At 32.8% G+C, this 27,433-nt stretch overlaps 3 protein-coding genes across 7 annotated transcripts in view; 1 reads left to right on the top strand and 2 right to left on the bottom strand.

The window, feature by feature from the left end:
• Positions 1–3,556, top strand: part of LOC127699139 (uncharacterized) — a 29,617-nt gene extending 26,061 nt beyond the window's left edge. For all 4 annotated transcript variants that reach the window (XM_052202887.1, XM_052202886.1, XM_052202888.1 and 1 more), the window contains exon 7: positions 976–3,556. In XM_052202887.1, coding sequence (XP_052058847.1) covers positions 976–1,029 — 54 coding nt within the window. In that variant the 3' untranslated portion in view covers positions 1,030–3,556. The remainder of the gene's footprint in view (positions 1–975) is intronic.
• Positions 3,557–6,059: 2,503 nt separating this feature from the next.
• On the bottom strand, positions 6,060–12,668 carry LOC127699143 (neuroendocrine protein 7B2-like). Of its 2 annotated transcripts, XM_052202894.1 has the most exons (6): positions 12,542–12,668; positions 11,381–11,668; positions 10,743–10,844; positions 9,968–10,149; positions 9,200–9,259; positions 6,060–6,971 (listed from the first exon to the last, which is right to left on the bottom strand). In XM_052202894.1, exons 2-6 carry the CDS (start codon positions 11,658–11,660, stop codon positions 6,846–6,848), a joined length of 750 nt encoding a protein of 249 aa, XP_052058854.1. In that variant the 5' UTR covers positions 11,661–11,668; positions 12,542–12,668; the 3' UTR covers positions 6,060–6,845. The 2 variants fall into 2 exon arrangements, with proteins under 2 accessions (XP_052058854.1, XP_052058855.1); XM_052202895.1 differs by lacking the exon at positions 9,200–9,259.
• A 5,605-nt stretch (positions 12,669–18,273) lies between these two features.
• LOC127699142 (uncharacterized) lies at positions 18,274–25,293 on the bottom strand. Its single transcript, XM_052202892.1, has 2 exons — positions 25,030–25,293; positions 18,274–20,123 (listed from the first exon to the last, which is right to left on the bottom strand). Exon 2 carries the CDS (start codon positions 19,427–19,429, stop codon positions 18,473–18,475), a length of 957 nt encoding a protein of 318 aa, XP_052058852.1. The 5' UTR covers positions 19,430–20,123; positions 25,030–25,293; the 3' UTR covers positions 18,274–18,472.
• Between the last annotated feature and the right edge of the window lie 2,140 nt (positions 25,294–27,433).

Below are 27,433 nucleotides of genomic sequence, written 5' to 3'. Positions count from 1 at the left end.
GAGCCACCAAAAAAAATCAGTTATCAATTTTATGAATTAGTCTAACTGTCTGCTATTTATCAAAGTGCAAAACATTTTTATACAAAGCAAAAGGAATGATAAAAAAAAGAAACATGACCAGAAAAACAGTCTTGATTAAATATGAACAAAAGGAGATGTGGAGTATATGGAGGGGTTGTTGGAGGGGGTGTCATCCCGAATTCCTTACAACAAAAAGCATTCTTTCCCAGATCCCGATAAAATAATCATTAAATCCTGAGTCCTGCTAAGAGTAAATTCAGAATTACTACGAAAATAAAGGTCCAATCCCGAATTCCAGCAAAAATAAAGGCCTTATCCAGACATATAGAAAAAGGTCCTTCCTCCCTTCTATATGTTAATGAGCCAGCAACCCCTTGGGAAAAACAACACCTGAGTAAGAAGACAGCAAAGAAAAGAGAACAGTTATGTAGTTTTAAAATTAGATAATAAACTTTCACTGGTATATTTGACCTACCAAATTAGACTATTTACCGGATTTGTAATAACATGAGCAACACAACGGGTGCCACATGTGGAGCAGGATCTGCTTACCCTTCTGGAGCACCTGATATCACCCCCAGTTATTGGTGGGGTTCATGTTGCTTAGTCTTTAGTTTTCTATGTTGTGTCTTGTGTACTATTATTTGTCTGTTTGTCTTTTTATTTTTTAGCCATGGCGTTGTCAGTTTATTTTCGATCTATGAGTTTGACTGTCCCTCTGGCATCTTGACCCTCTTTTATACATGGCTGAACTCTTCTTCAAATAGTTTCTCATGCAAAAGTGTGAACCAGTTCCCTTGTTTCATTTTAAACAATTTTTTGTTCTTTTTATAAACAGATAAAAGAGAAAGTATAACAATAGAATAAATACTGAGTTTCCCAGAATTTTGACATAGTTGTTGCCTTATTATCAGTCAGAGGTGCAAATAAATTAATTTTTATTTTCCATTTCAGCCAACCAAAAATGATGCAGAGGGTATAGAAAACAATGTTGTTGTTGTCAGCTAGACATCCCTTTGTTGTTGTCAGCTAGACATCCCTAATTACATCCAGTTTATGTTGTTATGATGTCTTTATTGTCATGAACAAGAACCAGAAACTATCAGTTTATTGCTTGTAATTAAAGGTGATCATGGATCAAATAACTAGTACGCTCAGGACATCAGTTCATTCAACAATCTGTGGACAGCTATAGACACTTTTTTATCCAATGTCCTTATCACTGTATAGGAAAGAAATTCTCTTAAGACAGAGAAGTTAATAAAGCATGTGTTTGTGTAAGCTGGGGAAAAAAATATATAAAAAGCTGAAGAACAAGGATGAACTGTGCCTTCTGTTATGTGAACTTTATTTTTAGTTTTATATTATTTCAAAGTGAATCTTTGAATTCAGTACAACCATTCTCTGCAGTGATATTCTGAAGATTTCATCACCATGGATTAAAAGCCAAGTTGTCTTTTCTTTAAATCAAGTGAATGCTGAATCTTTCTATTGTTCTCCATTCCATACCAATAAAACACTAACTCTTTCAATATTTTTTGATAATCCACCTTCAGTCTTTTAAAATAAATTAGTAAGGAGAGAGACTGGAACTCTTTATCTAAACTTGAAATGGGGTCTACAACTACAACTTGTTGGGTTCTAGATAGAAAGAAAAATCATATAAGCATGCAATCTCATAGGACTAGATATAAAAATTTGTAAAAATGTAAACTTTTGTCCCATCTTTGTAAATAAACTATGCAGCTTAGAATATATGCAGGCCAGTTGTACATATGCAATTACTGCAAAACAGTTGATCTATGTGCAATACTTTTCTTTTAAGTGAACATTTCCTAATCAGTATGAGTCTTTCCTAATTTTTGTGGTTGGGAGATATTTCATGTATTAACCAACAAAAATCAGAATCGTTTTTTTTTTGTCATTCTTTCCATCTGCTCGGAAAATCAAATGCATTGTCATTAAGATTTTCCATATTAATCAGACTTATTACACCAAGTTTAAATATACCATTGAAAATTTATTACTCGATTCAGACCAATTTACATATATTTGTATTTCATTCATTGTCACTCATTCTAACAGTTTGAATTAAACTGTTTTTAGTGTAGGTAAAAGATGTTATCAAGCTCAATTGGACATCTGCAAATGCAAACACTTTGAAAGCAAATAACTAAAGTACAACCATTTACATTGATTTTGTAATGAACTTTCAGTGGTACTTTTAAACACAGTGTAATTATGAAATATGTTGAACTGTATGGTAGACTATATTGAAAACCTTTTTTTTCACTCTGTCAATGATATTTTCATGACACAATCTAAATTTTCATTTGCATTACCTGTAAGTTACCAATTTTATTGGACAATCAAGTCTGTAAGCTCAATGTAGGCTGACCTAAGTTTCTACTGGGACCAGATATTTTGGACTATCAAGTCCATAAGCTCAATGTAGACAGACCAAACTTCTGCTGGGACCAGTTTTTTTTTATTTATTAGTATATATAATTTAGAATTTTGCTTTGTAATAATTGTGCAATAGTGATACTTTTGTTTTTTCATTTTCAACAATTAGTAACTGGCAAGGTTATTTCGTTTTAGCTAAGTAAAAGCTTTGTAAATCAGGAAACATTAAAAAAAAAAAAAGAAGAAAGAAATAAATAAATTTGAATTAAACATCTGTTTATGCATCCATATTGGAAAAAAATGTTTCAAAATCACTTGTTGTACCAGAATGATCATCCTCAACAAGATAAACAGTTACGATCAATTTTCATGTAGCCATGTAAACGAAAGTCTTATTTTTGTATGAAAGATTCAGAATGAATGGAATTGTGTTGCCAGATTGTGGAGGCCATGTATAATTATAGATTTGGGTTTCTCATCTTCTGGCTTTTATATAGCTGAATATTTTTTTTGTGATGTTGATTTTCAATAATATTTTTATGAGGATAGAGAATTTTTTGAAAATAAACAATGAAATTGAAGAAATCTATCTGTGGGGGAGATGTTGAGAATCTAAATTAGTTGTGTGGCCTTAAGGCGTTAGACCTTGGTTTGCAAACTCTACAACAGTGATTTTGTTGCTACACTAAATTTCATGTATATGTCAGTGCGCAGAACTTACCACTGTTTCGGAATTTGCTTGGTATGAGAGAGAACACTGTAAAATCAGAACTGTGTTTGTAACAGGCAGTTTCATAAATGTGTTTTAAGCATTCATGTGAAAAAGAATTATAAGAATCTGTGTTATATAGAAGCTTAAAATTCATTAAAGAAAATGGCTGACACAAACGCTCCAGTGATTTTTAAGAGTCATGTCCCTTACCCAAGGTCAACCTCCTTAAGTGATGCATTATCAATGTGATATTATATTTTATGCGTCATGTACAAGCTATTTACAATGTACTTATATTGTAATGTTTTAATTATATATACTAAAACCTATGTTGTAAATCTCAAAATTTACTATACCAAAACTGATGTTGTACATCTCAAAATTTACTGTAAATGTTTAAATAAAGTTCTTTCTGATTGATTGTTTTTTTTTTTGCTGTAGAAGTTTTAAATATATTTATCCAATCGACTCCTTATGAATTATGTGGTCATCAAATGGAGTTGCCGTTCCGTCTTATATTATATTTTTTCTGGTGATGTTAATCCATATCTTGTATATAAATGATTTATGGTTTAATGTTCCATCTGGCATTTGTCTTCTCCTTGACTTCATTTTTATAGTTCATTGACATTAAAACTATATTTTTATCAATTGATCTTTTCAGCTATTAGAAGTACTATGACAACTTCATTTATTATATATAAAATCATTGCAAGGTATACATGTTCATTGATATTCCTCTGACTTTGAGTATTGACTCTGGGTTCAGCAATAGCTAGCTATATTTGCGGTTTGGAATAATTCCAAGTAATGGTTTAAACGTTCGTCCTACAGGATTTATCTGACCTTATCAACTCGTTTTCAGGGTTCATTTGTCAATGTTAAGATTTCCTTATTATTGTGATTATATCCATTTCTCAAGGTAGGTCCACTATATTCGGTGTATAGAATAATTGAAAGATCTGCATGCCCGTCTTCTTTCAGTTTCTATCGAGATCCTTGATTTCTTGATTGACAACATATTTGTTACGTTTGGAGGACGCGTTTTCAACAAACAATCCGCATTCCCATGGGAACCAACTGTGCTCCTCTTCTTGCCGATTTGTTCCTTTAATGATATGAGGCTGACTTTATACAGGAACTTCTTAGGAAGAATGAACAGAAGCTATCATTATCCTTCAACGTCACGTTCCGCTATAAAGATGAGGTCCTCTCGCTAAATAATTCAAAGTTTGGTGACTATGTTGAACGCATCTATCCCATCGAACTTAAAATAAAGGATACAACAGATACAGTTAAATCTGCTTCGTATCTTGAGTCCGACGTACATCTAAAATTGAAAATGATGGTCGGTTGAGAACAAAACTTTACGACAAAAGAGTTCCAAGTGTTAAAGTTGAAATCATTCCTTCGAAATTTTACGGACGCCAACACGGGTTGGTTGACCGTTATTGAATATGTTTCACAGATGAAGACGGATATGTTCCAATTGTTGCAACCACAATCCCGTCCTCTTTTCCTCAAATGTGAACTACCGAATTAGACTTATCACCGGGTTTGTACTTACATGAGCAACACGACGAGTGCCACATGTTAAGCAGGATCTGCTTACCCTTCCGGAGAACTTGAGATTACCCGCGGAGTTTTGGTAGGTTCTTGTTGTTAAGTCTTTAGTTTTTTCATGTTGTGTTTTGTGAATTGTGGTTTGGATTCTGTTTTTATGAACACTGCATCTTGAACTTGACCGTGATTACTTATGATTTAAAGATTTGATTTGATGTGGACAATGGGGTGCAAGGAGGAATAATAGACGTCCAAACATGAACAAAATATGTCTCCAAAAGATCCAAGTACTGACTTTCATAACGACCTATCATACAAGACATTTACAACCAAGAGCCATTTCACGATTAAACTGGACAAAGTGAGCCTAATGCCAAAATCTGAAATCAGAAACCGTGACTACAATTATATTTGAGATTTAAAGGCCTACAACTGTTTTTTTTTCGCATCAGATTTTTTTTTTTGGATGAGCGGGTCTTAAAAGGATGCTTTGACGCATACCTTACCTTCGCCATATTCTTTATGTGCCTGACGCATGCCTATAATACAGTGATTGTCGTTGGCTGCTGTCTGTCACAATTGTTTTTCGTGTGTTGTTGTAGTTTATATTATGCCGATCGTTTTCTTTTATAATTGTTTCACATTTTGTCATCCCGTGATCTTGTATTGCTTACTAAATGGTATGGTTCGCTCCTTTTTGAAGAATCCATGTTTCTTTATTGGACTTACGGCGATTTTTTTAGCGGTTGTATCAGTTGAAAACAGAAAAACTAGCTATAAATATAATTTGATTTCTAATTTAAATTGATCTTGAGAACGAGTTACCGATTATACACTATAGTTATATTGATTTTAATTAAATATTGGACTTTCAGTGGTATATCTAAATGCGGTGTACACCACATGTTTTAGCCCAAGCCACTATTTGATTTTTTTTTATCGACAGCAACTCGTTCCTCTAACAAGCCTGGCTCACAGCCCGACAGAAGAAGCGATGAGTAGGTTGGGCAAGGGCAAGGGTCCCAGGATACCCCCTGGCTAGTTTTAGGTCTGTTTAGTTAGGCCCATCAGATTTTGGCAGTCAACCACATACGTTTTATGTATGTATTTACAAAGTTTTCTTCAGATTTTGGATTTTAAATCAAAAAACATCTTCATTGACTTTCGATAATAGTCTGCTTTTTCAAGTTGACAAAAACTCACACCTGACACACTCGCATCGATAAAGCAAACACACAGGCACTTGTCTCGGAAAAATAATTTCCTGTGTTATATTAAGGTATATAGGAATTTTTTTCAGAGACAAGTGCCTATGAGCAAACGTCATATTTCAGCACAAAATGGAAAACAACTAAAAAAACGTAAATATATTTTATTCAAAAACCAACAATTGATAGACTTTGTAAAATAGAACCGTTAAGTACTCTCAATAAAATATTTGAAAACAATGTAGTGTAAAAGCTATGGAATTAGGAATCGTTGGTCACAGTTTTAATATTGTCATACATATTGTGTATTTGCGGCATGGATACAATTGAATCGAGATTAATGTAAATAACTTTGGTGGAACATTTCGAGTTGTCTCAATATTTTTTGTAGATAAAAAAATCTATGTTACTTTTATAAGGACTCGGAGCTTTAAAAATTCTCTTCGTTCATTGTGAGCATTCGATTCGGCAAAAATATAATGATTCCATACATATAAATGAAAAAGGAACTTATACTCATAAGTGTTATATAGATATATTTGATGTGCAAACAAACATATCTTTTGGTCTTGAAATATCCATTCAAAGTTGGTGGTTTGCTGCAGTGTCCTATTTTCTTGGCTAATTCTTTAATTAACTTAATTGAATTGAATAACAATCATTTACAAAACAGAAAAAATGTCCACACACTAATTTTTATCAATACACTTTTCTTGTAACATTCACGGACAAGAAGAAAACTACAATTGTAACAGACCCCCTTTACCATGACCCTGATGCTATATTTAGAAAAAGTATGCCTTTACTTGTTCTTTAAGTTTGCATCTCTAGATTTTTTTAAATTCTCGTCTAATAATAGATCAGTTAAGATATACGAACAATAAGCAACATAATTTAAGCAAACATTAAAACCGTTGGTTTTATGTCCAGACAACTCAGTGTTTAATCATTAGGGGATCGCCCTTTTTGGCTGCAACCTCTCTATGGGGTCCGTTAAAATAGGGGTTGTTCTTCAATTTCTCAAGTTTCGATTGGAGTATATCCATAATGCGTTCATTGTCCTGAAAGTAGAAAATATAAATATTTGATATACATCCATTCTCAATTTTAATTCATATCTTAAAATATGTCATTACTTTCGGTAAAGACAATTAAAAGAAAACAGTTAGAGAACTATATGCGCCAAAGGTTGGTTAGTATTGCAGTATCATTGCCTTTTTAAACTGTCTTCAATTCAACATAGAACACACTGCATTTAAAAATACAATTGAAATCCTTCCTCACTCGTTCTGATTGTAAGTTTGTACAAGTTGTTTCTTGTTCGTAATCATGTGATTGAATTGGCGCTTGGGGAATGAACCCCCTTTTTCTATATACTGTTCAGCGTTTTAATTTATTTTACTAAATATAACTTAATATTTTGAATCATTTTACTTATTTAATGTGCTCTTGCTCTTATCCGGATTATTTTTACAATAATAGTAGTTTATATATGATGTCTCTCTATTCTTACCTTGTCTCTGAAAAAAATACATACATACCTTTATATAACACGAAAATGCAAGTTGAGTATCTTGTGTTATATTTATAAAGGTTTATTGGTAAAAGAAATTCAGAGACAAGTGCCTGTAAACTACTCTTGATCAGATAATGAAATTTAAACGGTATTTCAATACGTGCTTTAAAATAACAGTTCTTTCTCAGATTCTGTGTTCAAATATTGAGTGTACGCCTGAAAATATTTTCAAGCTGCTAATATCTAATCCAACCTTACAGCCAAAAGTCTCTGGCGCCACTTTTCTGATTCTTTGGCTTTGCTGAAGCAGAGGCATACTATAATATCAGAGATTAGCGACTCCATTCAGAATTGTTCCAAATATGAATTAAAAGGTTAAGGAACTGAATAGATTTCTTCAACAAACAAAGTAAAAAACGAAAAAAAAAAACTGTTGAAATTTCAATGTAGTCACAGAAAGAATTATACAATAAGAATGCAATAAAATGTAAATATGAATTATTTCTTAATCGAATATTGCAGGTCGTCTCTAAATATTTATGGAGATTTCAATGTGTCAAAAATTTGATTTACATACTTCAACATTTTCAATTAAACATTGAAGGCCGCGTCATATTGCTCGATTTGACCTACTATAGTTCCCCAATGGTATCATACGTTTCTGGCTGAACGTAACAACCTACTAGAACACGAACAACATTTGTAAAATGAAACTAAAAACAAGCAGACAAATAAATAAAAAAACAAACACACGAAACAAAAAACGGTTACTTGATCTTCAAAAAGTTCAAGCAAATACCTATTTTGATGTCAAAGTATGATGAAATGTTCAACGCTATAGACAGACACTGAATTGTTATTATTTTATGCAAACAGATTAAAAATGAAACATGCCAGAATTTTTCAGTAAACTACAACAGAAGAAAGCTTTACGTTAAATTAAGGCTAAACAACTACTAAAAAAGTGCATTACACACACACGAATATCAAGCAATATATATACAGTAACAAAAGTATCTCATTTGATAGATATTAGTAAGGAGACGACCATTTGATATTCGCAAATATGGTTAAATACCAGTAAAGGGACGACCATTTGATATTCGGAAATCATGATAAAATACCATATAAGGGACGACCATTTGATATTCGGAAGGGTGGACAGGTGAATTTATCTTGCAACGGAATATTCATTTTCATCATTTGCAAGAAGCTCGCTTATTTTTTTCTACTTTGTAAACAATAATTTCCGCCAAATGTTTGCATTTAGTATTGTAGAATATTGATTTTTCACCCCGTCTTGATCAAGATTCTTAAAAGGCCAGAATGTTAATTCTTAAAATCCTCCTGCGCCTCCCCCTTCCCTATAGGAATCTCAAATGGTCGTCCCCTAAGGTCATAATAAATAAATTTGAAAATTCTCATGCCATAATTCAGATTTTGAATATATAGACAGGAAGACAGGAAGACATATATTTCTCATTTTAATGGATATTATCCATAACAGTTTAACTGATAGTAATACGAAAAAAGAACAAAGTTTGGTGGCCGATGAGAGGGAAACGGAGTAAAAACATTTTTTGAAGGGCCACAAACTGTTAAGAATAGAATAAGAAACTGTAAGAAAAATAAAAACACAGCCATAGAAAATATGCAGAAAAGACTGACAGCAAGCAAAATGAGAACAGATACAAACTAATTTGCAAGAAAAACTCAAATTATAATGCGTTGGCCTACTAACTACAACGGACAATATGAACAAACTGGACTAACCCTTTTATATCTCATTTGGTTGCCACCTTTCTTCTCGCGTTTCTCCAAATTCATGCTATCCTGTTGTAAAAAGGACACAACGTTAGTTTGAAGAGAATAAGACAAAACCTGAGATAGATAATTAAGTCCGTTTAAGTTCCAATAAGTTTTTAAACGAACAAAATGTGCGACTTTAGGATTCGGTTGCTCACACCATTATATTGAATTCAACAAACCTACTGGGATAAGGCAAATGTCTCATTCCTTTATACATACAGGTACCAACGACTACTGCCGGGCGAGTCGCATGCAGCGACAGAATAAGTACGATATAAAAGTTACATTCTTTTATCATTTTATGTACTGAGACCATAAGATAATTTTCATTCTCTTTACAGAAAATATGAACCTGAAATTCTTAGTTTTTATCTGGTCCCCAACCTGCTTATCGAACTACTTTTAACGTCAAAATGAAACGGAATGAAATTTGATAGTAAGCGTTATTTTGAGTCAAACTTTATAACCAAGGCATCTATTGAACCTATGAGACCTATGATTGGTGGCCTTGGGCTGTTTTCTGTTCTTTGGTCGGATTGTTGTCTCTTTGACACATTCACCATTTCCATTCATAATTTTATCACATTCCAACGCTAGAGAGTATACCGCTACCATTTTGAAAAAAAAAAACGCTGATATCTAATACTGTATTTCCACTGTCATTCTTTTCAGCATCAGTCGCAGTACATCATTTTATAACTTTTATAGGTAAACTATAAGTTTTTTTCTTACCAAATCTGAGTTTGAGTTTTGCTCCATCCAGTCTGGATAGTTGCCCGTCTCCTTAATTTCATGGTCATTTTCTGCCGGACATGAAAACATGTGTTCTGCATCGCATGGACAGTCTTGTTGTTTTAACAGACGACGATTATTGTCCAGGGAATTCTCAAACTTTTCCACGCAGTTATCATCAGCTATAAAGATAGATAATCATTTAACACAATCGATTTATAAATATGTAACTATAGACCTACATAATTTTCTATTACGATTCTAGGCATTATTGACTTATTGATCCCTGGTCATTTGTCGTTGAATTGCTCGCTTCCTTTGTTCAAGAGTGGATCAAGAAGTTTTAAAAGGAAAGATACTATATGGCTGTTCTAACTAGAAAAGGGGGAGGGGTTCGGCCTAATTTGAAAAAAAAAATCCAAGGAAAGGGATTGCGCTGTGAATCCACAAATGGATTTTGTCCGGTCATTAATTACTCGTGAAACAATTTTACCTTGAAAAAAAAACTCTTCAGTTTTGCCTGCATGTTTTAACTCTGGCACTCTATTCTTCAAGTATTTAGCGAATTGTATTAAGAATGAACAATTTTGTTTACGTTTCGAACTGGGTCTAACACTGTGAGTATTAACATGCACTTACGGTAAGTGTGTCTTACCTGTGTATCCAACAGGGCAAGGATTTGGTGGGTTACAGTAAGCAGGAAGGAGTGTCTTACCTGTGTATCCAACAGGGCAAGGATTTGGTGGGTTACAGTAAGCAGGAAGGAGTGTCTTACCTGTGTATCCAACAGGGCAAGGATTTGGTGGGTTACAGTAAGCAGGAAGAACTTTGTCAGTTTTTACTTGTTTAGGATTTTCTTTTCCACCTCCTGTTCCACCTTAAAAAAAATTCAAAATCTTTAAATCATAAATGAAATCAAATTTGTTAGCTCATTATTAAGTCTGAACCACTGTAGGGACATACCATTTGAAGCGGAGAGTACGTATATGATGCAAGAACACTGTTACAAAACAGAACGTTTTCTTAAACGGTTATTCTCTCAATTGATCTTATTGCAAAATGACTCGCGAAAATGAAATATGACATGTCATTGTTAAAATTTACACCTTAGAAATTTAAAAAAAAAAATGTAATGGGTAAACTTTGATCTTACAAGTATAATGATCACGCACTTCTGTAGCGTTGGCTGAATAATGCTTTTAAAGAGCTAAATTTTATAAATTCTATACTAATTTGATTCAATTTTTACACTCAAATTGAGAGAAAAAAATCTTTCAAAATGTAAGTTTTAGACCATTCTTTTAAATCTCTATTTTTTGTTGCTCGACCACGTTCTTTTGTCATAAAATATAGAATTCTGATGACATGAGCTGAATGATATCATGCGATATTTATACTAAAACTTATACTCACCAGACACGGACTGGTATCCCCATAGGCTAGGCAACTGTTCTATTAATTCTGGGTCCCTAATTGATGCTCTGCTGAATAGATTTGGGTCATCCATGTTTAAGGTCCAATCATCAGGCATACTCCTCCCAACTAGTTCGTCGTCATAGTAACCATATCGTCCACCTGATTCAGGTTGTTGAAGCTGATAGAGCTGAGAAAGATCATTGAGGAGGAGGTCGGAATAGCTGGCACCTTGTGCGGTATATACTGTCATTGACAGGGCGAAAATAATGGGCAGCATGTTTAAGCCTGCAAGGATTGTAATCGTTCACAGATACTAATACAAGCAAAACAAAATTTAAACTAGATAAATATTCTCTCTTAACTATTTAAACACCGAGTGTGAATCGACACTACCGTTCTGCAGACGTTATGCCGCATTTAAAAATATCACTGAAAAATAACTTTAATTACAGTTCATGCAACCTGTTGCTTGAGAGAACATCCATGAGGGTCTGGATGGGGTTTAATTGATGGAGAATAATGGACAAAAGGTGCAGAATAAAGGGCAAAAAAATAAAGAGCAGAGAAAAATGGTCAAAATAAATAATGAATAGAGAAAAAAGATTAAAAAAAATTAAAGAACAAAGAAATGAAGGACCCCCATCCAGACCCTCATCCATCGGTCTTTAAAATTCTCTCTTAATCCGATGTGAGATATGGTTCCAGGATCAACATCCAATGAAGTTTAACTTTATTGCAAGAAGAAACTTCCAGTAGGATGTTTAAACGTGTTGTTTAATAGATGTAATTGTATTATCTTGCTGAGTAATCAGAATATTGCGTGCATCTTGCAATCAATAATTTCATTTTGTGGAGCTTACTTTCCACTTTCTCTCTGATAAATCGATTTCAATTCCATACAAGACATTCTTAATTGAAATAAGCCAAATGTCAAATAGTTTATAGTGAATCTAAATTGTAGAATTAAGCTTTTTGTAGAAATGGCAAAAAGTCATGGTAAAATGGGTAAGATGTTATCCTTTATTATATTTATCTAGTCAGAATTATAATTAAGTCTTTTAACAGCATTTTTCTTTAGCTTTACGTTTTAAATTAAAAAAGTAAATTATTATTGTTTGTTTTGAAACTAACTAGCACATGGTAAAAGACTAAACTTACCCCTGTGAAGAAAAAGCTCTTGATTTTGAAGACAGTATCTAATGTCCAGGCTGTTTTGTTTTTGTAATGGCGCTGGCTTTCAGAAAGAGAATTGATTACTTTGCTTCCGTCACTTCTCCAAGAAAGAATCGATATGGTGACAGAAATCAATTCCAAATACGTCATAGCGGAAAACTGTTGTCATTGGTGATAATTGATAATTGATAATGATTTTATCTTGTATCAGTATTTAGTGATACATTTGGAAAAATGAGCCTTTGGTTTAAGAAATAATATATTTTGTGGGTGGATAGAGAACGTCCACCATAATATACTATTGGAATCAATTACATAACATGGAATTAGTGGAATGTTTCAAAGTGGTGTTTAACCGTTCAAATAAAAACGCAAAACTTGATAATTGACTAACCAGAATATCCCAAAATTGATATGACAAATATTTTTTTTTTCATAGCGAAATGCATGATGTATCTGGTATTTTCCTGGTTTCAGGATAAAAATTAAGGTCAAGGTACAGTAAATGGGCTATGTCAAAGATTATGGTAAAATTTTGCATGCAACTTTGGCACGCTGAACTATACCTGAAAATTGACAAAATAATGCATTTATCTCTTTTATTTTCTAAAATATAATTGAATGAGTTCTTTCAAAATAGATTTTGGTTCTCGGTAAAGAAAAAAAAGATTTAAATGCATTATTTGTTTGATTTTCAGTTCAAGTTTAACATACCGCAGCTGTATGCAAAAATTGACTAAAGACCCGTTTACGGTTACTTGGCCTTTAAAAAAGTTTTAAGCATTGACTATGTCTTCGTATGTATAGTTTTATCGAGTTCAGTGTCAAAGCTTTGATCTGTTTTATTATCGAATCGCTTCCGCGCTTCATTCGGATTGTACTTCGGTTAAATTTTTCATATACCAATAAAACTACAAAATGAAGCATTCAAGTCTTAAATAAGCACTTATGATATTTTCAGCGTTTTTTTTTCCAGTGAAAACTATCGTTCTTGACGTCTGTTTTCGTTTTTGACCTCTGTTTTTAATTTTTTAACGTCTGTTTGTGCATTTATTATATCTGTTTTCGTTTTTTCAGTCTGTTTTTGGTTTTGATGTCTGTATTTAAAGTTTTGTTCAATTTTGCCCGAATGGCTGACCATAGATCTGTAATAAAATCCCATCCTTCACTTGTGTAGCAGTGTCAAGAACAAAAAAATATGATCATAGAGATTTCATAAGAGAACATTATTGAGGGATGGGCATCATTGGCATGTTGAAAGAATACATTAAGTTCTTGTTTAGTATTATCCCACTTCATGTCAATATCGTTGATGAATATGAACCAAGAGAGAGATTTATAAAGAGAAATGTTGAGAGTTTGCTGTTCCAATTTGCAATTGAAAATATTTGCATAGGACGGGGCCATATCTCTGTTCCACGTTAACCTGGAGATAGTGTTCACCATTGAATGTGAAGTTATTGCATCTCAATGAAACAATGGTACCATATGTTGATAAATTGACTAAAAGACTGACCATGACCTGCCTATTTATTTTTCATACTTTTTAGATGATGCTTAGATAAAAATGACAGTTTAAGACTAAAATTTATTTACTAGTGAATTATTTTTGTCGTATAGTTATTGTCTCATTCTCGTATTCATTATCTCTGAATTATATCTGTCCTCTTTAATGAGTTATTTTTATGCAGTTTCTGTAAAATGAGGAGGTTGATACCACTATAATTACCCTGACGCGACATTCGTTTGATGTAATCATATTTATAAATGTATGAATAGACGTTTATATGCTGCTATATTAGTTTTCTATTTTTTTGACATACACTCTTTCGTTTAAGTACCGAAAATATATCCTAGATGATATATAATGAGTGCTGTTCATTAAACTTTGACATGTACCGACGTCTCCCTGAAACCAGTAAGTATATATGTAGGAGTCGGAGGTGCGATGGGGACGCTGAAGTGCGATGGTCACGCTGAAGTGCAATGGTCTTCGCAGAAGTGCGATGGTCTGTTCGCTGAAGTGCGATGGTCTATAAATGTCACTAGTTACAGTTTCATACAAAATGAGAGATCGTTCTCTTTAAATTTGCTGCATGGGGACATTATTCTGCTTTAACAGTTTATCTTAACGTAATCTCAGCTCTCAGGCCTCGTGAGTTCCACGTTTACCGTAATATCATAATACGGAAAGTCTCTCTGCGGATCCAATTTGTAGTTTGAGAATTCGAAGCTCCATAGTACATAAAAAACGAAACTTCTGTAGATTTCGAAACAGGATCTAAATTATCTAAATTTCCCCTGTCTTCTAATTATTTCCCTTTTCCAGTATTAAAATCTGTTTACAAGTTGTATTCATGTCGAATACTAGTATGCAAAAACATTCCATATTTATCATGACTGTGTTTAATTAAACGGGTTAATATTCTTGATGATTTACTTAAACATGAAAAGCTGCTTTTAACAAATTGACTTTTTCATCGACATCGAAAATATAGTTTATGTAATCCATCGCACTTCGGCGTAGTTACAAACAAGATAGCGTCAAAATGCCACCATCGCACTTCAGCGTGACCAAAAACGCACTTCAGCGTCAAACCATCGCATTTCAGCGTGACCATCGCGGTTCGGAGTACCATCGCGGTTCCGAGTCTTATATTTCCAATTTATAAGCTAAACATACTGGTTGAATGGTTTTACACTAGTAATTTTTGGGGCCCTTTATAGCTTTCTGTTCGGTGTGAGCTAAGGCTCCGTGTTGAAGGCCGTACCTTGACCTATAATGGTTTACTTTTATAAATTTTGACTTGGATGGAGAGTTGTCTCATTGGCACTCATACCACATCTTCCTATAACTATATGATATATTTGATTCGTCATTGCCAGGACTCAATTTTGCTTGGAGAAATGACTTCTAGTTCCTTGCAATAGACAGTTTGCGAGAATTGTCTGTGTGTTCGTATTGTAACATATGAAAGGAAAAATAAGTATCAATCAGTATTGTTTAACTTTGAATTATCTTAAATATATACCGTGTACACTAAGTTTTCCCTTTACTTGAGGTGATGAAAATCTGAAAATTAAGGCGACACCAGTTTACCGATGTTTCAATATCTTAAATCAATTAGGAAGAGACAAATCAAGGTAACAACCAAAAACGGGAACCGCCCAAAATGAGCGAGAATGGGTGCATCGACAAGTTTTTAGGACACATTTGGTAAAATTAAAGATCAGACGACTATACTGGTATCTAAAGATCTAAGAGATCTAGTGAATAGAGACACCAACACAATTTAACGTATCGATCAACCAATTCGTTATGGTGATACAGAACCAGCATTACCTGTGTCTTGTATAGATTCCAAATATTCACAATATACATCATTATCAACATATACGTAATCATTTGTTGACCACGTATTTGTTCTACCTATTGTAGGGACAATCCCACCCTCATTTCCTCTATTGTGAAATCACCGAATGAGACTTATAACTGGATTTTACTTGCCATAAACAACACGACGGTTGCTATTAGTTGAGCGGGAAAAACCTCTCCCTTTTGGAGCACATGATTTTACCTTCTGTACAGTGTTTTTGTTTTGTCTGATCTTTTATTCTATGGCCATGGTGTTGTGGGATTTTATTTCGACATTTTGTTTTTGATTTCTCTCAAAGTTTTTTCTCCACCATTTTCAAAAACAAACAAGTGTTCAACAACAAAAACAAATTAATCAACAACAAAAAAAAAAAATCACTTTGTAAATTTCATACGTTCGAAGCGCTTTTCTGGATTTTCCTTTATCTGGAACGCTCAAAGTCAAAAATTTGAAAGTCAAGGATGTACAACTACTGAAACTAGTGGAAAGCTATACATGTATGAACAAAAGGGACCTTATAATAATAGCCAAATCCATCGAGGGTCAACTCTGCGTGAGGTATTTGGAACCATAGTTTCTTCATAATTTCTAAATCTAACATTCATAAACATGTAGTCTACTAACAATTTCGGTCCCAAACCAACTCCTTACTTTATATGATTTGATATCATTAGGATCCGATAATTGAACACTCCAATCCAATATCTAAGCATCAAACAATTTTCCAAATTCCGCGATTGAAAAACACCCATAAATATCTTTGATTTTTAATCCAAAATTACTTGAACAATAATATGGTACAGAAAGCTCTAGCAAAATTACTCGGTTCAATTTGTATTGGGACAATGTGTCTGTACAAAAAAGTGCTATCACAATATCATAACTACAATAATCCGTACTGGAAAACAAATGTATATATTAAAGGTTTAAAAAAGAATATAACAATCTGTAATTCTAATTTACTACGAATGTTTATTTTTGCAGTTTATTTGTACTATGTAAAACTATTATAATAAATTAGTCATTGCATCCTTTCAGAACATTATGCATTTTAACGGTGCTATTGTAATTATAAAGTTTGATTAAATGCAAATTGAAATATCGGCAGAAACAAATGAATATATTCCAGAAAATCAGACCGATGCTTGAAGTCAAAAACACTGCTTTGATGTAATTTTATTCAAATTTGAATTGTGAAAGTAACCTTCAGCTTGTAATAGAAAAACAAAGGATATGGGGTATCCTTCCATGACACAAAATCAGTTCACGCACAGCAAAAAAGAAACACACAAAAAGCAAAGGAACAGCGCTTGTATTGCTGTTCTTCATCTCAAAGTCATAGTGAGGCCTTCAACACGGAGCAAAAAAACCCTCACCTCACTGCAAGTTTAAGACGGCCCCTAGCACCGGCTTGAGCGGAATTCTATGCAAAAATAATTTGGATAAACTTTGTAAGATGTAACACCACCTAATCGGGCCCGGTCAGAAAAGAACACACCGGAAAGTAGTACATACCTAAAACAAAACAAAAATGAAAAAAACATAAAAATCACAAACCACAAATCAGAAATCTAGATATGTACCATCAAAATGTTTGTGCATATATTTTTTTTCCATATTTGCAGATCGATTACAGCCCCGACAGAAGAGTAATGAGCAACATGGATTTTGGAGTTGAATTATTGGTACAACTTGTATATTATAACTCTTTGTCTATCTTCAAGTACGTGTCTTGATAAAATCGTCATTATGATATTTCAGTCTTGTCTTTTTTCTTCGGGAAAATTGCCTGGACCAAGACAAGAATATGACAGTTGCTTTTCACTTGTTCCGTTGATTGTTAGCGTTTGATTTTGTCAGTTTTTATGGACTTCCTCTTTTTGAATTTGCCTTGGAGTTTGGTATTTTTGTTTTACTTTGCTTACCATATAATTATGTAATTAAAGTTTTCTGATACCTCATTAATTCCATTTTGATAATAGAAAAAAAATCAGAATTGCTTCCCATGCAGGACTTTATTATGCTTTTGTTTTTAATTTTTAATATTTTTTAACTAGGGCGGATCTAAAAAATGTTAGAGTTTCACAATCTAAGGACCAGAATAAATCTAAATTCAAATATAGTGAGTGCCCCTCTAAAACATACACACCCCTGCTTCTGGACCCACCAATGGTAACATTAATTAACACTCTGTACTCTTAAAAGAAAGAAATAACCCTTTACTTGAATCATTTGGTCAAGTAGTTCAAGTAAGTATACAAAAAAGCTGCAAACGTCATTTTTTACTGTTTTTTTTTTACAAGAGGCATACGTTATCAGAATAAATTAGTTTATTGCAATTGGAATATCGGCAAAAAATTTAATTTATTGCACTACTGTCTCATTTTATTTCTACCATAGGGTCAAATAGTATATGCTTTATGTGTATTTATTTTAATGTAACAAAATCCAATGGAGGACCTTCCTTAGAAGTGCATTGCAATCTATGCATTTTATTTACACACGAAAAAAAAAACAGGTTCAAAACTAACTCAAAAAGTTACCAATGTGTCTTGAATACTGACATCGTGTGCCCGCATTTATTTGCAATGTAAACTTTAGATGAGTCCTTACTGAAACAAAACGCAAAAGGACTGGACAAACTTTCGTTCAATAAAATATCTATTAAAGTTCCAGTAGATGTAAGTTTATGAATGTTATTTGAATCGCAGTCCAAGACGTATATATTACCAGCATTATCTGTTATCGTATTTCGTGGATAACGAACATTGGAAGAAACATAGGAAAAAACAGGACACCCATCCGATGTAATGCAATAAACGTTACTGCGGGATGAATAACAAATGTTCCCATTTGAGCAAACGAAAATGTACAAAATCCTGATCTGATCTTGTTTTAGATTAAATGTTCTTTTAGAATTTCCATTCAAGTCTAGGACCTGTATCTGTCCTTCGAGTGCTACGAATATGTCATCTTTTGATGCAGAAATACCCACACTTTCGCTCGTTTTCACTTCTAACCTTTTAAATATTTTACGCCTTTCGGTATCTAAGAACTGTATGAACGGTTCAAATCTACTAGACATAACAGCAGTTGTTGTTCCTGGTATTGCTACTATATCCCATGGTGCATATGGACAGCTGATAGCTGATTGGTAGGAATCGTTTGCATCACAAAAATATACCTTCTTCGTATTTACACCACAGAAAATTAATGTGTTATTGTCTGATATCGTGATGCCAGTTACTGCTTTCAAACCTTCACCTTTCATATCGATGTCGTAGAGATGGGTGAAAGAGGACATCTGGCGCGTTGGAACTACTGGAACCTGTGACTGGCGCTGCTTGTATGGGACAAATGGAATAGAACAAGGTGTTTCCTTTAATTCTATTGATCCGAGATCTGTTATTTTTTTCTTTTGAGATGCTTTCGACGAATGTAAGACTTGTGTCTGTAAACGATTCGGATAGCTGCTTAACTTTGTTTTCAATTTCATCTAAGACTGCTTTGGATGACTGAATTGAAACAAACGCTTGTTTTTCCGAACAATGATCTCTTACAAATTCTAATGCATCCTTTTCAGCTTTTGAAGATGTTACCAAGTCACCTATATCTTTTTCCTGTCGTTTCAACCTGGTTACGTGTTTGTTTTTCATTTCGGTTAGATGCTTGAGAAGCGATTCCTCTAAGGATTCCAATTGTTTGATGATATATTCTTTCATTTTTGCTATTTGTATCCGAATTTTTGTATCTTGTTGTTCTATTCGACTCTCGTTTTCCCTGCAATTGTTATTTAAAATTTCTAAAGCTTCTAAAACAAAGCTCAGCTGTTCCTCAGAATCAATGAACGATTGCGACTGTTTAGAATTCTTTGATGCAAGGTCAATGGATGTGACGTTCTTGCATGCTCTGTGATTTTTGGGCCAACATTCCTTACAACATAGTACATCATGATCAGCACAAAATAGTCAAAAGGTAAATGTTGATGCTTTGAACAATCATAGGATAGATTAATCATTTTCGGTATTTTACTTATCTCTACCAAATGGTGACTTCGAGAAATTTTTTGAACTTTGTGGGCCTCTGTACACTCAGAACACAGCGTTTCTTCACATTCGATACAATATTGGAATGCTATAGGAGTTAAACCACGTGCTGTACACGGTTCGCAATATTTGGCTTCCATATTTCTACAATAAAAATAATTACAAACTAAGTAATCAGGTAATAAAATAACGTATTTTCTAAAGGATTTTATTGAAAAGAGTATATCAGCACCAGATTAAGTACCCATAGTGTCTTTGTTAAGATAATCACAACAACGCTGACACAAAGGTGTAAAGGGCCGTTTTTGGCCGTATTTGGCCTCACCATCAAATTTCAGTTAATTTGTCATCTTGTAGCCCTGTACCACAGAACTTCTGAAAATGGTGGTATTTTGGGTCTAACGCGTATGTTCTGTTGCCTTTCAACGAGTGTAATGGTAGTGATAAACTCAATAAGTATTCTAAATATATAGCTTTAATAAATTCGAATTTTAAATTTAACCTGACTAGACATTCATACATTTGTATACTGTTTATATGTAACACACACTTTAATGCACATTTTTGTGGTAAAATCATTGTTATTGCTCCCAAGATACCAAACTTCGTTCATAGCGATGGCAATTTTTTTTTTATTTTGAAAGATTGATATGTAATATTTTGCATCAAAGCAGATAATAGTACCAAATCCAAGGATTAAAATCAATGCTTAATATTATCAACAAACAAAACTATGGATAAACAACTGATATATTTATGAAAACTTGGTAACGCAATGAACTTATTAAAGAATCCCTTGAAAAATAAAATGTATCTCATTGCTCCTATAGTGAAATCGCTAGTCATTACTTTTATTTCATGAATTAATACACGTACACAGTATATATTTACTTTTAATCATATGTATGTATTTTATGTCTCATGCTGACTCCGTTTTTGAGATGTAAATAGTAAAATAACGAAAATTCAAATTGGAAAGTCCCTTATCAGATGGCAAAATCAAAAGCTTAATTACATCAAACGAATCGAAGACAACTGTCATATTCCTGACTTGGTACAGGTATTTCCTTATGTAGAAAATGGAAATGAAACCTGGATTTATAGCTAGCTAAACCTCTAACTTGTATGACGGTCGCATAAAATTCCATTGCTATTCTTTTGTCTGGTTTACAATTATGGCTACCAACCGAAGTATTTGGACGTTAAATCCGATGACTCGTAAACAAATTCTTGCAACAACTCTTTGACGGTATGTAGGTGCATAAATGCACCGACGGTACTATGGGTCGTCATGAAATTGTAATGAAGTAAGTTAGCTTTTTTCATGGTCTGTTTTGATTTTAACATAAATATCTATAATTGACAAAGCAATAACTATTCCAAGGGAACAAATATTTTGCATCTACATTGTGTTTTCGGCATACAATCATTTACTAGCCAGATGTGGGTTAGAATATATTTATTTCAACTTAAATCATCGGAAATATACATTTGCTCAATCATTCGACTCAAAGTGAATTAAACAAAAAAAAATCAATTGTATTGTAAGTAGATTTGTTGTTTTAAGGATAAAAGATGTATACACATGGTATAAGCAATACATTTATTAATAAATGAGTACTGATTAAAGGGGAAGAAGGGGCTGCCTTGACAAATGATCTGTATTAAGGCTGGTACTTTATTTGACTATTTTTACATTTCTATTTTTTGGGATGAACAAAATTGCTACAGAATTAGTTCTATTTTATTTTCAATGCGGAAATCTAACAAATTTGGAAACACATCAAATACCAACGATATAGGCAAACGTTTACACGAATTTAACGTTGTCTTACAGAAAATACAATATTGAAGCAATTGATAGTTAGAATTTGAAAATTCATGTATTCCCATTTTTGTTGCATGATACATAGTCAGCGTTTTTTCGTAATAGAACATGCACATAATGGAAAAAATGAAATATTCTATTTTAACAAATTGATAATAAGTGAAATTACTTATGATTAATAAGATTACTTTAATTCAAAAAGAACAACAGAGATATTATGAACGGGATTGTATCAAACATTAAATACCCGAAAGGGAAACACGAGCCTTATAGAACTCATAGCAAAAGGTAAAATTATATTGTATCTATTGTGTTGTTTTCAAATATATTAACAAGCATATCCTTTTTTTTAATTCTATAAGTCGGCGAAAGTTTTATTTGTACAAAAATTCTATATATAATGTACATGCGCTGACGATTTGTAGAATATAGCAGTGACACCGTACTGAAAAAATGTGAATTTGAACAAAAAAAAAACAACATATTTATTATATGTGCATGTAGTACTACGTAAATGGCCATTGTCATTTAATCGAATTGAAATCAAATAAATATTAAGAAATTTTATGGAAAACTGAAAGTTTTTTCACTATATATGACACCTGTTGACATGGTCACCTGTTGACATGGTCAATAATTTCACCATTGTCTTTTGTTAACGGTGAAAGAAACAGAATGGTTCTTTCCGAAATTTTTATATATCCCTGCAACAGAAAAACAGTCTCATGAATGTGTATTAAGCTTCAGGTGCTCATCTAAAGTAGTTAACTTTTAAGATTTCCAAGCATTCATTACCGTCTGTTAAAACGTCAAACGAATAAGATTGACATAATTTCCTACTCGCACGATAGCATGTACTTTAGAGCTTTATTAAATCATTGTTATCTGGTTGGACAATAGCTAAATGAGTTTTAAAGATAAAAAAATTATACAAATAATCCCGAATAATAATCATATAAGAAAAGGCTAGGTAATCTAAGCATTTAGCGTGTTTACGGGGAAGAATACTTAAATTTATACCTAAGTTGCTCTTATAAATTTGTCTACAGTTTTCGGGTAGTTTTGGACCATGCATGTAGCGTGCACATTTCCGTAAAATATTACGAAAAAATAGTTTTCGGTGCTATTTTTACAAATAAAGGTCGCTTTCGTGGCTCTATTTTGTCGTTATAAAACGTGTTTTTTGCCTAAAAGAAGATGTTTTCTTCAGTTATGCATAACATTGGATAATTTACATTTCTGACTGTTCCAAACAATTCTAAGATTAATGCATTTTATCGTAATCACTTCTCTTCAACACACCAAATCTTAACCCATCTTAAGTATCTCCACTGGTGTTGTTAATTTTCGTTTAGCATAGTTTGTCTCTTAATCAGTATGCATTGGTCTGTATATCATATCTGTATTTTTACAAGTCTAAATTGAAAACAACGTTCAAACTTATGATTGCGTTGGATAAAAACTGCAATTTTTATACGTGTGCATGCAAAACAAATTTCTTGTTAGAGGGGTCTAAATACAGCACAAACAACATTTTCCAAAAGACCAAAAAAGTGAAAAAGTATATTTTAACAAAACGCATTTGACTAACAGGTCGAACAACAAATGTTCTTAAACCCTGCTAACTGCCATTGGCAATTGCCAAATAAACGGATCACCGATGTAATAAATGGATCTTAATTATAAATTTAATACTAAACAGAAAACAATAAACTTGCGGAAAAGATGGTATACCGCAAACAAAAGGTGCAAAGGTTTTTGAACACCATATCCGGATTTCGACAATTAATGTCTCTTCAGTGATGTTAGGAATCGAAACGGTATTTGGAAAGCCATACAATTTACCTCAATTTAGGATAGACTTTTGAATTTTGAGGAGTCAAAATAGGATGAACGGATCATATAAACCATAAGGCAAATATAATACAAGCCCAAACGAAAAAATATAAACAAGTCTAAATTGAAAACAACGTTCAAACCTATGATTGCGTTGGATAAAAACCGCAATTTTTATACGTGTGCATGCAAAACAAATTTCTTGTTAAAGGGGTCTAAATACTGCACAAACAACATTTTTCAAAAGACCAAAAAAGTGAAAAAGTATATTTTAACAAAACGCATTTGACTAACAGGTCGAACAACAAATGTTCTTAAACCCTGCTGACTGCCATTGGCGATTGCCAAATAAACGGATCTTAATTATAAATTTAATACTAAACAGAAAACAATAAACTTGCGGAAAAGATGGTATACCGCAAACAAAAGGTGCAAAGGTTTTTGTACACCATATCCGGATTTCGACAATTAATGTCTCTTCAGTGATGTTAGGAATCGAAACATATATATATATATTTAAACAGGGCAGTACAATCAGCAAATATTCCTGCAGAAGACCAGACTCATATTATAATTGATCATTCTCAAATAGCTTATACAATTACGTATCATTAATTAATATTGAGATGTTGACCCATGCTGTGTTAGTCTGTTGATCAGTAATTGTCGTTTGTTGGTGTGGTTCATAAGTGTTTCCCGTTTCTCGTTTTTTTTATGTAGATAAGATTGTTGGTTTTCCTGTTTGAATTGTTTTACACTAGATATTTTGGGGACCTTTATAGCTTGCTGTTCGGTGTGGGCCAAGGCTCCGTGTTGAAGGCCTTTCTTTGACCTATAATTGTTTACTTTTTATACATTGTGACTTGAATGGAGAGTTGTTTCATTGGCACTCATACCACATCTTCTTATTTATAGAGTCTGCATTCATTCCACATGTTTCATTAAACATATAACTTATCATAATTAATGTAGTTTTGTCCTAAATTCTTATTTAATTACATTCCCACAGTGGTAATACTTCAAATTTGCTATATTGTATTGTTTCGTTTCATTCTGTATTAATTATCATATTTATTAAAGATTTCTTAACCTCCTAAGATGTATCTTTCATTTCAACATTTCAGGACTAATTGATCACGTCATACAGAAAAACATAAATTCAATTTAGTAACTTAATCGTTCAGGTTAAAATGAAGTAATTTTTTACATAGGCGACAATGGTAGCCTTTTTGGGTTCTGCGTTTTCACTATAAAAGATCCGTTGAAAAAAACTGTCAAATTCTAAATATTCAACACCTGATGGTGTCATTGATGAATATCTTAATTGAGTTGTGTAGGAAATGGTAATTTATAAACATATTTATAATTATATATCACATCACCTACTTTTATATGCGTGTACCAGTTAGTCCAGTCAATCTATTCAGAAAATGTTTAAACATAAATAACATTGCAACAAAAACTGCTTGAAATTTTTTGTGTCCGGAATGTCATCACATTTGATATTCTAAAAGTCTACCACGATAATAGCGGTGAAAATTGATGATTTTTGTTTTTGCAAGTCAATGAAAACTTCGAAATTTGAATATTCATGTCATTTGCGAAGCAACATATTCTATAACCATATAACTCTATTTGAAACACCACAAACATGATAACATAGTGAAACTGACAAAATTTCATGATCAGGAATTAGTATTTAAAGTCAAAAAGTAAGATTTTATCCTTAAAATCTCCGAAAAATAGGAAGTCGGAAATGTTGTCAGATGTAAATCTATTTAAAACATCACAACATAAATGAATAAGGAAACTTGATGAACAAAAACAAATATTTTGAGGCAAAGGGTCAGATTTCTTTCATGAAATCTCCGAAAGCAGGAAACCGAAAATTTATCAGATGAAATGCAAATTAACGTAAGGATTGTTTTATCAATATTTTTCCAAATAAATATAGAATAAGTTAAAATATCTAAAAAATTGAAAACAACACGTTTAATAATTTCATGAGTCCGAAAGTTGAAACCTTACTTTCTTTATAATTTCAAAATTCATAAGCAGACAATTTTAGAAAGTTTGTTATAAATCATGTCAGTACCGAAGTACTGATACTGTAAATTCAGAAATTATTGCGAGGTTTTTATTAATGCGAATAATGCGACTCGGTTAGTATCGCAATAATAAGAACTCGCATTTAGATAGCTAAACCATTGATCTATATGTAGATTTTTCTAAAATCGCAATAATTGAACTCGCATTCTAGTCCATTTTTGAAAAATCGCAATAATAAATGCACGCAATAATATCTGAATTTACAGTAGTCCACCAGCAGAGGTATCGACCCAGTGATGTAAATAATTGAAAACAACACGTTTAATAATTTCATGCGTCCGAAGCGCTTTTCTGGATTTACCTTCATCAGGAACACTCAAAGCCAAACATTTGAAATCCGAGGGATGTATAAGTACCGAAACAGTTGAAGAGCTATATGACAAAAATACCTAAAACAAATAGCCAAATTCATCTAAGGTCAACTTTGCCTGAGAGAGTTGAAACCTTAGTTTCTTTATAATTTCAAAATTCATAAGCAGACAATCTAAATTATATCTCATGAAAAAAACTATTCATATTATGTATGATATTTAAGATTCCTTCATAAGAAAATCATCCCATACTGAAAAATTACGTAATCATTAAGAAATAATGCCGCAGATCCCTCTATGATTTAATCAGTTTTTCAAAAGTAGCATTAGATCGGCATCAGTTTAAATAGAAATTAAACCTAGTCCTTCAACAAGTACCAAGCTGTTATTTTACATACATGATTTATAACAATGTTGGATGTAAAATTTATAACCCATTCTTCATTTGACAATCTTTGAACATGAACACTGTGCGAAAGTCTTCCATATTACATATTTAAAAACACAAACAAATTTCACTGCATCAGTCATCAGAAAAGAAAATAATCAACCTCCAACACGAGACTGTGAAATATCAAGGCTTAGATCTAATCCATAAAGACATGCTATTACATTGGATCTCTACATCCTCTAAGACCGAGAGGTTATACTAAGAATACGGAATTAAAATATCGTTCACCATCTAAATTGAATTGGGAGTTTGAGTGTCGCCAAGTAACATAAATTGTTTTTATCCTATTGGGAAATATATTGTTACTTGAGAAATCTAATACAAAAACCTTTGATTTTAATTTCAATAAATGTATAAATATAGATTTAGGATTCTGAATCGCGATGGTACTCCGAATCGCGATGGTGACGCTGAAGTGAGACGGTTTTCAAGTTGAAGTGTGTTTATGATCACGCTGAAGTGCAATGATGACGCAATCGTGTTAATAGCTAGCGCTGAAATGCATTTGTGGTAACGTTGAAGTGTGATGGATAAAATAAACTATATTCAAATGTTTTTTATGTTCACATGTCAATGTAGAATGTAAATTTGTTTATTAGAAGCAACTTTTCGGGTTTTTTTTTTAAAGTAAATCATCGAGAGTGTAACACGTTTTATTTGAATCAGTCATGATAACTAGTCATTTCATTTCCTATCATAACTGGCTTGAACAAAAATAAGCCGACTTTTAATTAATCGTTCAGAAATTTACCGCGATAGAAGTAACATGCGAAGTTTATTTTCAATTAAAACTAGTACTGTGGATTCATTATTTTTCGTTGGATACCAATTTTCGTGGATTTCGTGGGTACAGGTGAACCACGAATTTAAATGTTCAACGAATTCCAAATTTTCCATTGGCCTGTAAGCAGACTATGGT

Source organism: Mytilus californianus, unplaced genomic scaffold (genome assembly GCF_021869535.1).
Source record: "Mytilus californianus isolate M0D057914Y unplaced genomic scaffold, xbMytCali1.0.p SCAF_4, whole genome shotgun sequence".
Taxonomy (NCBI): Eukaryota; Metazoa; Mollusca; class Bivalvia; order Mytilida; family Mytilidae; genus Mytilus; species Mytilus californianus.
The sequence above is the reverse complement of the archived record's forward strand: the minus strand, read 5'-3'. Positions and strand labels throughout refer to the sequence as shown.

What these genes read in the sequence shown, in the direction of transcription:
- LOC127699142 (XM_052202892.1), bottom strand. Translation starts at nt 19,429, where the DNA reads ATGAAATTGAAAACAAAGTTAAGCAGCTATCCGAATCGTTTACAGACA.
- LOC127699143 (XM_052202894.1), bottom strand. Translation starts at nt 11,660, where the DNA reads ATGCTGCCCATTATTTTCGCCCTGTCAATGACAGTATATACCGCACAA. An exon ending in GGGATACCAGTCCGTGTCTG is followed by an intron (nt 10,845 to 11,380) that starts GTGAGTATAAGT and finishes ATTTTTTTTAAG; the next exon opens with GTGGAACAGGAGGTGGAAAA. An exon ending in AAAACTCAAACTCAGATTTG is followed by an intron (nt 9,260 to 9,967) that starts GTAAGAAAAAAA and finishes TTTTTACAACAG; the next exon opens with GATAGCATGAATTTGGAGAA.